The 12,564-nt window shown below is 31.7% G+C and overlaps 1 protein-coding gene across 1 annotated transcript; it reads right to left on the reverse strand.

Annotated features, from left to right (window-relative positions):
* Window positions 1–55: 55 nt before the first annotated feature.
* LOC123210468 (truncated transcription factor CAULIFLOWER A-like) lies at window positions 56–12,041 on the reverse strand. Its single transcript, XM_044628844.1, has 8 exons — window positions 11,618–12,041; window positions 1,155–1,230; window positions 877–944; window positions 688–787; window positions 551–592; window positions 442–483; window positions 256–359; window positions 56–161 (listed from the first exon to the last, which is right to left on the reverse strand). Exons 1-8 carry the CDS (start codon window positions 11,800–11,802, stop codon window positions 62–64), a joined length of 717 nt encoding a protein of 238 aa, XP_044484779.1. The 5' UTR covers window positions 11,803–12,041; the 3' UTR covers window positions 56–61.
* Window positions 12,042–12,564: the final 523 nt, after the last annotated feature.

Genomic DNA, 12,564 nt, shown 5'->3' on the forward strand with positions numbered 1-12,564 from the left:
CTATGTGTCTATTTTAAAAAGCTCCCATATACTATCAAGTCTTTGCTTATTTTTCTTTCATTCATTTAGGAAGCATCCATGGGAGCAGCACTCCGTCCACTCGATATGGTGGATTGTCATCATCTTCTCCTCCATTGCCCTCTCCCACTTGGTATGAGCCGCTGTATGCATTTCCATCAAATCGATTAATATATTTTCTAAAATTACATGTTAAAGAAATTTCCGACTCTGAGTTTTGTAAAACTCAGTGCTAACCTGTTGTTAAATGGCTCCATTGGAAGTTCAGAGTGTGAGTTCGGGACATCATTTTGCTCCTCCCACTGCGCTTGTTCGGCCAAATTCTTCTCCATCTTCTTCGCCTAGTGATGGTGAAAAAAAAAAAAACTATACAATTTGAAAACAAAACGGGTTCAAATTAGGGAATCTATTGAAACGTATTACCTTCTTTAAGAGTAAGTTATTTTGCTCCTGGAGTAATTTGTGCTACAAAAGAAAAGATCAGTTAGGCAATCCATGAGCATTGTGGTCCTCCAAGGAAGTTAGATCTTACCTTCTTCTGAAAATCCGAGATGGATTCAACCATGAGTTGATTCTGTACAAAAAATAAATTTCAATTTCAATTAGGGATTTTTTTATTTGGGGTTGGAAAATGATGTGTAAAAACTTTTTAAGTCTAGGTGATTCTACCTTTCTTGAGCGTATGTGCTTAAGAGCAGAATCAAGCTGGTGCTCCAAACTTTGAAGCTCTTTGAGACTCAGGGAGTCCAGCTCTTGTCCCATAAAATTACTGCAAACATCAATAAATGTATACTTTTCTTGCTGTTTTTTGTTGGTTACTTGTTTTATTAGAAACTTTGCGGGCGTTCATGTCCATACCTTTGATTTCTTTGAAGAATCTCCAACCTTGCTTTCAGCTTTGCATGCTCAAGAGCCAAGCTTCCCGGCTGCATGTAACAATAGTGTTAACATAATATCATAAAATAATGTTCTAAAATTCGTGTAAAGACACAAATGAATATATAAAAGCAAAAGTTGGTTTGTTGTGTTAGTCAGAAGATTTGGAATATGCACAAATGGAAATCCTCAAACAAGAAGGAGAAAGCATATTGGCAAATTCATGAATCTAAGATTGGATCAGCTGATAGATAGCTTACACTGTTAATATCATTTGGTTGAAGCTGCCTATCGGAGTAGGAATACCTTTCATACCTTTCAAGGATCTTTTCCATGCTGATACCAAAGAAAAAGATAGTATTTCAAGTACAGACTGCAGATTAAAAAATGACCTGGAAATAATGCATGCACTGCCCAATGCTTCAGGACTCTGTATACAAAAGCTTAATAAAAAAGGCCCCCTATATTAAATGACCTTATTCTTTCTATCAAAGTGCTGGTTTTGTTTTCCTCATGTTACCATGAGTCAAATCTTCTTTAAGACTTATTATTATTATTTTTTTAGGTAAGTAATTTTTTCAAGATTTTACAAGCGTGACAAATATTCGAACTCCAACTTTAACTTCAAATTTCTAATATTTAACTAGTTTTGCTAACCCTTAGTACTTCTATAATACTGATTTGCATCAGAAAAATATTTAAAGCAATTAAATTTAAAATCCTAGAATAAGAAGTTTCTGATTATCTAGAGAGAATTAATTAACAATGGTGAAGTTGTTTTAGGTCTCCTATATTTTTGTGTCTTCATCATTTGTAATGCTTTTTAAATTGCTAAAAGACGGAAAAGTATTATAGAATTCTTGAGCCCTGCAGTTACAATTTAAATTAAAACTCTGGTTCTACTTCCATAAGTTAGTGCAGCACTCAAATTCAAACTCCTGGCATTTATCATTTCTCCAAAACAAATGAGAGGGGATATGTATTGATGTCATGATGATTTCAAATCTATGATGATAGAATCCGAAATGATGATCTGCTACAAACAATGGTATACCTAATCAAGAGCTTAAAACAAATATTTGTGGGACAATATACAGACAAGAAAGAATCCTCCGCATAATGAACGTTCTTACAGTCAACCAATCATGAAATGCATGGTATATATGAGCACTCACCTTTTGGTTCACTGAATACATGTGTATTTATAGCACAACCATAAAAAAAAAAACCTAGCAGAATACAGCATCGTGCAAGGAAAAACATCAAAGGAAAATCATCATTTGCACCAGCATACACACACCACGCATCAGAGTCCAGATAGCATCAAAATCAGGTCAGAATAAAGTTAAGAGTGCAAGAGTTGGGAGTTGAGTGTTATTTACTTCAATCAGAGCATTAAGCCTGGCTGAATTCAAAGTATATAGGGCCTTTATATACCCATACTTTCCATCAGGGTGCGTTCATATATATATATATATATATATATATATATATATATATATATTTGATCAATAAAGGTTGAAATAAACCAAAAAAGGGGTCCCGAGAAGGAACAGAACAAGCTAAGCTCACCCTAACCAAAAAAGAGGGTAGCAAGGACTAAAGGGCATACACAAGGGCGTTCATATTCTCACATTTGCAACCCATTTTCAACAGTACTTTTTTTTTTTTTAAAAATAAACAGCACTGTATGAGATGATACCAATCATCTTAAACATACCAAGCATTGATCATTAAATTCTACATACAATAAAACATGACTAAGTTCGATATGCTTCCATGATTTTGAGTCTATTGGATAATGCATTATAAACACTTAATTCTTTCTGAAATCAAAATTAGTTTTTCTGAATTCACCAACCAGTGAATTCAGAAAGTAAACAAATAAATAAATAAAATAATAGCAGCAAAAAAATTTATACTCCCCGTAGAAATATTAAACGTAAAAAACTAAGAAAACAATTTTTTCTTTTTTAGTTTTCCGCGAATCTGTTTTTTGTTGCATTTAAAAAAAACTTTAAAAAAATATATTTGATCATAATTTGTAATACAAAAATATATATAATTTTCATTGAAATCCCCTAAAACAATTAATTTTCTTTTTCATGCAAAACTATAACATATGCAAATATTGTTAAAAACTAATGCAAAGTTTAACTTTTATTTGTGGCTTAGGTTAGTTAAATATGTCCTAATATTTAGTTTAATGGGTATTATTAGTAGATTAAATTTATCCTAGTATTTAGTTTAATGGGTGTTGTTAATGGATTGAATTTATTTTAATATTTAATTTAATGGTATTGTTAGTAGGTGTTGTTAATAGCCACTAATTCATAAAGTGACATTTTTTTCTCATTTGTTTGCCTATATATATGTGTCTTGTTGATAGATTTAATGGTGAATTGAAGTTGCATTTTTTTCTTTGTATCTTGTTCTTGTTCATTTCCTTTGCCTACAAATTGTGTGATAAAATTCCTGAGATACTATCCTTGTTTTGAATTCTCTTCATCTGCCCATATCTCATTACTTTATTCCAACACTTGTGATATCAGAGCTAGGTTCCAATTAGAGTGGGCGTATTGTGTGATTAAGATTATTGCTGAAGCAAGTAAAAAGGCTTGCATTTATCATGTCTAACGGTGTGAATACTCTGAATGTTTCTCAAACATTGGTGCCCATCTTCAATGGAGAAAATTATGCTTTTTGGAGCATAAAGATGATGACTTTTTTTATTGCCCAAGAGTTGTGGGATCTTGTAGAAAATAAGAGTACAGAACCTAGCAGACCTAAAAGGGAGGTAGAGATGAGAGAATGAGGAAAGAAGAATGCAAAGACATTGCTCATATTGCAGCAAGTAGTGACAGACTCAATTTTCCCTCGTATTGCTAATGCGACAAAAGCAAATGAAGTTTTGACCATCTGCACAAAGAGTTCCATGGAGATAATAAGGTAACTGTTGTGAAACTCTAAATTCTTTGTAGAGAATTTGAGAATCTGTGTATGAAAGGTAGTGAGTCAGTTCAAGATTATATTGGTAGAGTTTCTGTCATTGTGAATCAAATGAAAACTTATGGGGGACAGATTAAAGATCAAACAATAGTAGAAAAAATTTGCAAAGTTTACCTTTTAAATTTAATCATGTTGTTGCTGTTATTAAGGAGTCAAAAAATCTTTCTACTTATTCTCTTAATAAGTTGATGGGTTCACTCTTAGTACATGAAGAGAGGATGAATAGGTCTAAAGAGAAGAGCATGGAGCAAGCACTTTAGACGAAGATAGAGATTCCTAGCAAGGATAAAAAATACAATGATACTGATTTTGCTGGCAAAGACAGAGAAAAAAGTAAAGGTGGTTGTCAAGGTCATGGTAAAGGTCGAGGAAGATTATATTCAAGTCGCCAAGAAACTGAAAATGGTGACAAAGGCAATCAAAGGCCAAGTTATAAGGGTAAGCAATGCTATTTTTGCAAGAAGATGGGGCACATAGAGGTGAATTGTTGGAGAAAGGCAAAACAACAAGCAAATTTTGTTGAAGAAAAAGAATGTTTTTGACTTATGAATCCAAAGGAGATTAACCATGATATTTGGTTTCTAGATAATGGATGTAGTAACCACATGATAGGGATTAAAAGTCTTTTTCAAAACATTGATGAATCAGTGAAGTAGCAAGTTCGCCTCGGAAATGACAAACAAATGCAAATTGAAGGCAAAGGAACAGTAGCAATGAAAACCAAGTCAGGTATTGAAAGGTTGATTCATGATATTTACTACATTCTTAGCTTGGCACATAATTTATTTAGAGTGGGGTAGTTGGTACAAAATGGATATTTAGTTTTGTTTTACAATGGTGCATGTGAAATCAAAAGCTAAAAATCTGATGCTTCTCTTGTTAAAATTCAATGTTCCCTCTTGAAATTTCATATTTGGATGATTACGCACTTGTTAATATTAAAAATTACTCATGGTTATGACATTTGAGATATAGGCATTTGCACTTTAATAGGTTGAAGCTAAGGCTGGATTCAAACCGAGCCCGTTCGAGTTCTAGTTCGAGCTCAACTCGAACGAGCCCGAAACGAGTTAGCCCTGCTCGAGCTCGAGCTACTTGTCAAATTTTTTAATTAAAAATTTTGATATAAAACAACGTCGTTTCGACTAATATATATTAAAATGACGTCGTTTTAATAATGAAATAGTTAAAAACTTGAGCTCGAAATGAGTTGAACCGAATTCGAATCAAGTTCAAGCTTGGCTTCCACGAGCTTGACGAGCTCGAGCTCTGCTATATACAAATCGAGTCGAGCTCAAGCTCAGTTCGGCTCGAATCCAACGCTAGTTGAAGATATTAAGTCAAACAAATATGGTTCATAGGTTGTCTTCTATTTCTTTTACTTATGATGTCTGTGAAGGTTGTGTTTATGGAAAGCAGTATAGACAATTATTTTCGATTAGGAAAGCATGGACAGTGAAAGAACCTTTAGAATTAGTGCATGCAGATATTTGTGGGCCAATGAACACCTCATCCTTAAACAAGAGTCGATTTTTTGTTATTTATTGATGATTTTACTCAAATGAGTTTGGGTGTTTTTCCTTGTTCAGAAATCAGAAGTGTTAGAGAAGTTTCAGGAATTCGAGGCCTTTGCAGAAAAAGAATCTGATCATCAATTAAAAATTCTTTGAACCGATAAAGGAAGAGAATTTTTATCTGATGAGTTTATATCATTCTACAAGCAAAATAGGATCAATAGGCAAATAACTATGAGAAGAACACCAGAATAAAATAAAGTCATCGAAAGGAAGAATCAAATGGTAATAGAGATGGCAAGGAGTATGTTAAATAAGAAAAAACTTTCGAATGATTTTTGGGCTAAAACAATTGCTACATCAATTTATCTTCTCAACATCTCACCAACAGAAACAATGCGTAATATAACCCCTTATGAAGAGTGGTGGAACCGCAAACCTAGTATAAGTGCTTTGAAGATTTTTGAGTGTATTACTTATGTCATGCTAGCTACTAATGATCAAACGAAGATAGATAAGAAGAGTGAGAAGTGAATTTTTGTTAGGTATAGTGATGAGACAAAAGGATATAGGTTGTATAATCTTATTACTAAAAAGCTAATCATTCGAAAAGATGTTATTTTTTATAAGAATAGTTTTTGAGAGTGGAATGCAGAAAAAATCTAGCACCTTTCATGTGAAGAAAATGAGTCAAAAGGCTTACAAGACGAACAGAAGAAAATGACACAAAAAGATTCTCTTACACCTAATTCTCCAAGGTTGTTGCCGCAAGCTTCTCCAACTCCTTAATCATTAAGAATGACTACTAGAAGCATGTTTGGGGTTTTTCCAAGAAAGGTAAAACCTTGGGAAAATGTTTATGACTCTAATACATTTGCTCTTTTAGTGACAGAACCCATGAGTTTTGATGAAGCATGTGAAAAGGATGATTGGGAGATAGCTATGAAGGAGGAAATGGCTTCCATTGAGAAAAATAACACTTAAGAGCTAGTTGATATGCCAAAGGGGAAAAAAGCAATTGGTGTGTAGTGGATCTACAAAGTAAAGTATCATGTAGATGGAAGTGTACAAAAACATAAGACAAGACTGGTGGCTAAAGGATATGTGCAAAAGTATGGTAAAAATTTCTTTGAAACCTTCTCTCTTGTTGCTAGATTTGAGACTGTAAAATTGATATTAGCATTGACAACTCATATGAAGTGGAATGTATTTCAATTTGATGTGAAATCTGCCTTTTTGAATGGTTACTTGGCTAAAAATGTTTATGATGAGCAACCACAAGGTTTTATTGTTGAAGGCAAAGAAGATAAGGTGTACAAGCTCAAGAAGGCCTTTTATGGACTTAAGCAAGCACTACGCACATGGTATGCTAGGCATGATTCTTATTTGAACGATAATGGTTTTTATCGAAGTAGCAGTGAAACCACTTTGTATGTGAAGGAAAAAGGAGATGATATTCTTATTGTTTGTGTTTATATGGATGACATTATTTACTCTAGTTCTTCTAAAATTCTTATTAGGGAATTCAAGAAGAGCATGTATATTGAATTTGAAATGTTAGACTTGGGGTTGTTGTATTATTTTCTTGAGTTGCAAATTTGCCAAACTGATTATGGTATTTTTGTTTCATAAGAAAAATATGTTTTAGAAGTTTAATATGCAGAATTGTAAGATGTCTTCTACTCCCATGAATATAAATGAGAATTTGACAATGGATGATGGAACCTTAAGGGCCAATGAGAAGTATTTCAGAAGTTTGGTTGGAGGGTTGATGTATTTAACTCATATCTGTTCAGATATCATGTTCCCAGTCAATTTAGTCTTAAGGTTTATGCATAACCCCTCCTTACATCACCTTGGGCAACAAAGCGAATTCTTTGCTACATTCAGGCTACAAGCACTTTTGGAATTTGGTACAAACCAGTTCCTAATTTTAAACTATTTGGTTTCACTGATAGCAATTTGACAGGTTTTGTAGATGACAGAAAGAGTACAAGTGGCTTTATTTTCAATTTTGGCTCAGAAGTTGTGTCATAGAGTTCAAAGAAGCAAGCAAGCATAACATTATCGTCTTCAGAAGCTGAGTATATTGCTGCAACCTCAGCTACTTGTCAAGCAATTTGAATGCAGAGGATTATGGAAGATTTACACCAAACTCAAGCAAAGCCTACAAAGATTTTTTGTGATAACAAAGCAACAATCTCAACGACTAAGAACCCATTGTTTCATAGAAGAACAAAACACATCGAGCTTTGTCATCACTTTATTCAAGATGTTGTGGTAAAAGGGTTGATTGTAATGAAGTATTGTTCAACAAATGATCAAATGGCTGATGGCTTTACTAAGAGACTTGGTTACTGCAAATTTGTAAAATTTCAATCATCACTTAGAGTTGTTGACTTTGCATCTAGGGGGGATGTTAAAAATTGAAGCAAAGTTTAACTTTTTATTTGTGGCTTGGGTTAGTTAAATGTGTCATAATATTTAGTTTAATGGATATTATTAGTGAATTAAATTTATCCTAGCCTTTAACTTAATGGGTATTATTAGTTGGTTGAATTTATTTTAATCTTTAATTTAATGGTATTGTTAGTGGGTGTAGTTAATAGCCACTAAATCATAAAGTGACATTTTTTTCTTATTTGTTTGTATATATATATGTGTCTTATTGATAGATTTAATGGTGAATTGAAGCTATATTTTTTTCTCTATATCTTGTTCTTAGTTTATTTTCTTTGCCTACAAATTATGTGATAAATTCCTGAGATACTATCTTTATTATGAATTCTCTTCATCTATTTATATTTCATTATTTTATTCCAACAAATATTCTACGACGAAATGGCCTTTCTCTTTTAGTTAAAAAAATTTATTAAAAAAATTATATATTATGACTAGATAAATAGATAATTATTTAGAAGAGATAGGTACAGAGAGAAACAACATATTTTGTTAAAAATTAGAGTATTACAATACAAACTTCTAATTGAATTTACCAACAATTGACAATGACATAGAAAAAGAACTTAATGTTGACAAATTTTAAGTAAACTTAAACCATTGGATTACACCGTATCAATGATTCAAAATTTTAAAAACAAATTTAAGTTCCAACACCATGATCTTAAATTACTGATTTTGTTACCTGGTCTTAAATGATATATTGCTTCATAGAAAATTATGAAAAACATTTTTAACAAAAAAGAAAAGGTGGGTACAAAGAGTATGAAATTTGGGTGTAAAAATAATCTCACCGGAGTAGAATTTAAAAATCTATGCTATAAAATGAAAAAGCAGGGAAAGAGAGAGAGAGAGAGAGAGAATATGCAATTAATTAATTAATACTGATAACACTGTATGTAATACCAAAATCAACAAATCATACAATATCAATATGCAAATTCTACATGAATCTGTCTCCAAAACGATCATGTCTTTGATAAGAATTATCCCATCTCCGTAAGCGAAGAAGTGACAAGAAATTAAGTGAAATAAAGGAAGATTAGACATGGTACGTTCTTTAATAAATCTGCAGTGAATAATTTGTGGGTACAGTGCAGGCAGAAAACTCAGAAATCGATTGAACATCAAAGAGTTTAAGAGTTTAAAATTAGTTGAAACTTGAAAAGAAAAAAATACAGAAGAGAATAAAAACCGGGCAGAAGATCATATCCTGCAGAGTTTGATTATGAGCATGAGCATCCATGATGAAGTAAAGTAACTATTAATGGTGGATCAAAATCAAGGGGGTATGTATATCTTCTGTATATAGTTAAACAGTAAAAGTTCAGTGCGAGAAATTATGTTTGATTCATATTGAGTCTGTAGATAGTGGAAAGACTTTTCATACATAAATAATTTATTTATGCAGGAATTAGTAGGGCCATTAATCCACCTTTTAATTACATGAACATCAAACACTTCAATATACTTAACATATTTTCTATTAATAATATAAAAACATCTCTTATTTTCAAACCTCAATTGTAGTGTGACAAGTGTATTATACTGCAATTTGGTAGTTACAATACTAACTTGGTCAGAATTATTTAGTAAAAATAGTAACTTTGAAAATTCTATAGCGAGATTGAAGCATTTTTATTTATTTGGACAAATAAAATACTACTTGTAATGATTTATTAGATGATTTTAGTATTTTCCAATAAAGCATATAATTGAAAATGTTATTAAGGATATTAAAATCAAGAATTTCACATATATGAAGAGGAATTTCACATTTTATAAGACTTGAACATGCCAGGAAAAAGGGTAAAGAGATGAAACTGACCAATCCCTAATCAAGAATTATATATAATATCATAATTAATAGAATTATTATGCAAAATTTGAGGAAATAAATACAAAAGGAGGGTATGCAGGGAAGGTTTTTTAAGAGAGTCAAGAAATTCGTAGTCTTAATTTTCAAATGGCCAAACGACTATTTCCCACTCAAGTTTAGGTGTAATCTCAAAATCACACCCCATAGAGTTTGAAAAACCTGAAATCTCACCCATTGATAGATTGCAGTTAAAAATTTTTATTAGAAACCAGACTAAAATCATTATTTCACTAATAATATTAAAATAATATAAATTTTATTATATTTTTCTCTCTTAAGTTTTAAAAAACTAACATTTCACCCCTTCTAAAGTTTTTTAATTTTAAAAAGTCACATTTTTTCTCCCAAACTATAGAATTTTTTTCTTTCTCTCTGAACAATTTCTCTAGTGATCTAGAAAAGATGACAATGGAGCCTCTTCGTCAATAAAGAGATTCCAAATCTCTTCATTGACGAAGAAATTTGGGACAAAGAGATTTGGGCTCTGGATCTCTTCATCTTTGAGGAAGAGATTCCAGATCTCTTCGTCTCCGACAAAGAAATCCATTTTAGATTTATTTATGTGCGTCAACCAATAGTTTAGGGTGAAGAGGGGAGGTCGTCAGTGTCAAAGATGATGGCCAGAGAGGTAAAGAAAATATTTGGGGGGAGAATATGACTTTTTAAAGTTAAAAAACTTCAAATAAGGGTGAAATTATTAGTTTTTAAAAGTTAGAAGAGAAAATATAATGAATTTTCTATATTTTTTTACTATTATTAGTAAAATGACGATTTACTTCTACCTCTAATAAAGAATTTTAATAATAATTACATCATGTGTGAGACTTCAAATTTTTTAAATTTCGTAAATATAATTTCGAGACCACATCTAAACTTTGGTGGGAAATAGTCCTTCAGCTTTTTCAAATTAATTGGCGGTGCTAGAAGAAGAAGAAATAGCCTAAATCAATTTGATTAATGGAGTCCAACTAGATAAATTCTCAAGGCCTCCAATTATAGCAGTCATGGATTAATACTTTCCAGATTTGTGTGGCTATGATTAATTTCTATGCTCATTTGTTTATGAGGGTATAAATAATATGGTTGGTTTTGAGCTAAGTTTATTCGACTTCAAACTTAAATTTAGTTTAAATAAGTTTGAAAATTTAATATTTTTTAATTCAAACTCAATTTAGAGATGTTTTATTTGTTAAATTCACAAACCTAAAAAATTAAATATAAAACGATATTATTTTAATTAACATATATTAAAACAACGTTATTTTATTAACGAATCAAGTTCAAAACTAACTTCAAATTTGAATTCAAATTTGATTTTTTTGAAATAAGTTAAACTCAAGATTACGTGGAGCAATCTCGATAAACTCAAGATTCTTTGGAGCAATCTTGACAAGCTCAAGTTCTTGGCTAGAGTTGAATTCAGCCCTAATCACAAATTGTATCCAAGTAAATATTATTTAGTAGAATTTTATACATATAAGTTCAAGTGGAAATCTAATTAATTAGAGAAAAACAAAAGTGCACAGTGAAAAAAGCCCTTCATTAAGTTTGGGCTTTTCAGTAAGATTATAAATTCTTTTTAAACTAATATTTTAGCCAATTAAAAAATCTAATTGCAAATAAAAATAATTTAACAATCACGTAACTGTGGTTGTTCCCTGTTTGGAAGATAAACAATACTCAAAATCCTAATAGCATCAAACAGTGGAAAAAGCTGTTCATTTTTCTCGCCAACCAAACATGAACTCAACTTTCTAACAGCTCAGTTTTACGCATTTGAATCGAATGGAATTGATAACAGACAAGGAGACGTAAACGGAAAAATTAAAAATTGATATGAAAGGGAGTGATTAGATGGTACCATGAATCAGTAGAGTATTCGAAGAGTTTGCCTCTGGTGGAGAAGACTATCAACGCTACTTCAGCATCACAAAGCACGGAGATCTCATGTGCCTTCTTCAATAACCCTGACCTCCGCTTCGAAAATGTCACTTGTCTATTGATCTTGTTTTCTATTCTCTTGAGCTGAACCCTGCCCCTCCCCATGAAGACGAGGATGATGAAGATACAAACAAGATTCACTTCAGCGAAATATAGTAAAAATAGAAGAAGAGACAAAAAAACTGAGATGTATATTTGTTTCTGTGTTATCTTCTTTCTTTTGCATTATTCTTTTGCTTCATTAAGCAAAAGATAGAAACATGCTTGAAGCTGCTCATACACAGATGAAGAAAGAAGAAAAAGAAGAGAAATTTTGATGCGGAGATAAAGAAACGGTAAGAGTGAGGGTATATATAGAAAAGGCTTGGAATCGCATTGGGGAAACAAATGTGGGTTTGATGTCGAGAATAGTGGTTTTACAAAACCGGGTGGTTTCGTCAAATGCGTTGTCGATTATTCATTGGCTAGAACAACTGCAACAGTATTATTGTCGGCTCTGTATTAGACCAAATAGCCCACTCGGAATTTCCTTTATTTTATTAATAGAATAGAACGCTTTCTATATTCGCTCGCCTGTTGCTACAACTGAAGCGGCCACACAAACTTTTTCATTTTATTACCTATATTAACCTTTTACTACTACAAATTTATTTATTTATGCTCTTCATGGATGTAAAAACTTTAAGGGGGTGTTTGATTTGGGTAATATTTTATTATCAAAATAGAAAGATTATCTTAAAGATAGATTACTTAAAAGATTATTAGGTATAAATGATTACTATGTTTGATAAAATTTGATAGATATAAGTAATTATTGTATTTGGTTAAAGGTAATAAAATATTACTAGTGAATTATTTTACTTAAAT

The sequence above is a fragment of the Mangifera indica genome, chromosome 3, assembly GCF_011075055.1.
Source record: "Mangifera indica cultivar Alphonso chromosome 3, CATAS_Mindica_2.1, whole genome shotgun sequence".
In the NCBI taxonomy this organism is placed as follows: Eukaryota; Viridiplantae; Streptophyta; class Magnoliopsida; order Sapindales; family Anacardiaceae; genus Mangifera; species Mangifera indica.

What these genes read in the sequence shown, in the direction of transcription:
- LOC123210468 (XM_044628844.1), bottom strand. Translation starts at nt 11,802, where the DNA reads ATGGGGAGGGGCAGGGTTCAGCTCAAGAGAATAGAAAACAAGATCAAT. An exon ending in AACCAAATGATATTAACAGT is followed by an intron (nt 945 to 1,154) that starts GTAAGCTATCTA and finishes TGTTACATGCAG; the next exon opens with CCGGGAAGCTTGGCTCTTGA. An exon ending in ATAACTTACTCTTAAAGAAG is followed by an intron (nt 360 to 441) that starts GTAATACGTTTC and finishes CACCATCACTAG; the next exon opens with GCGAAGAAGATGGAGAAGAA.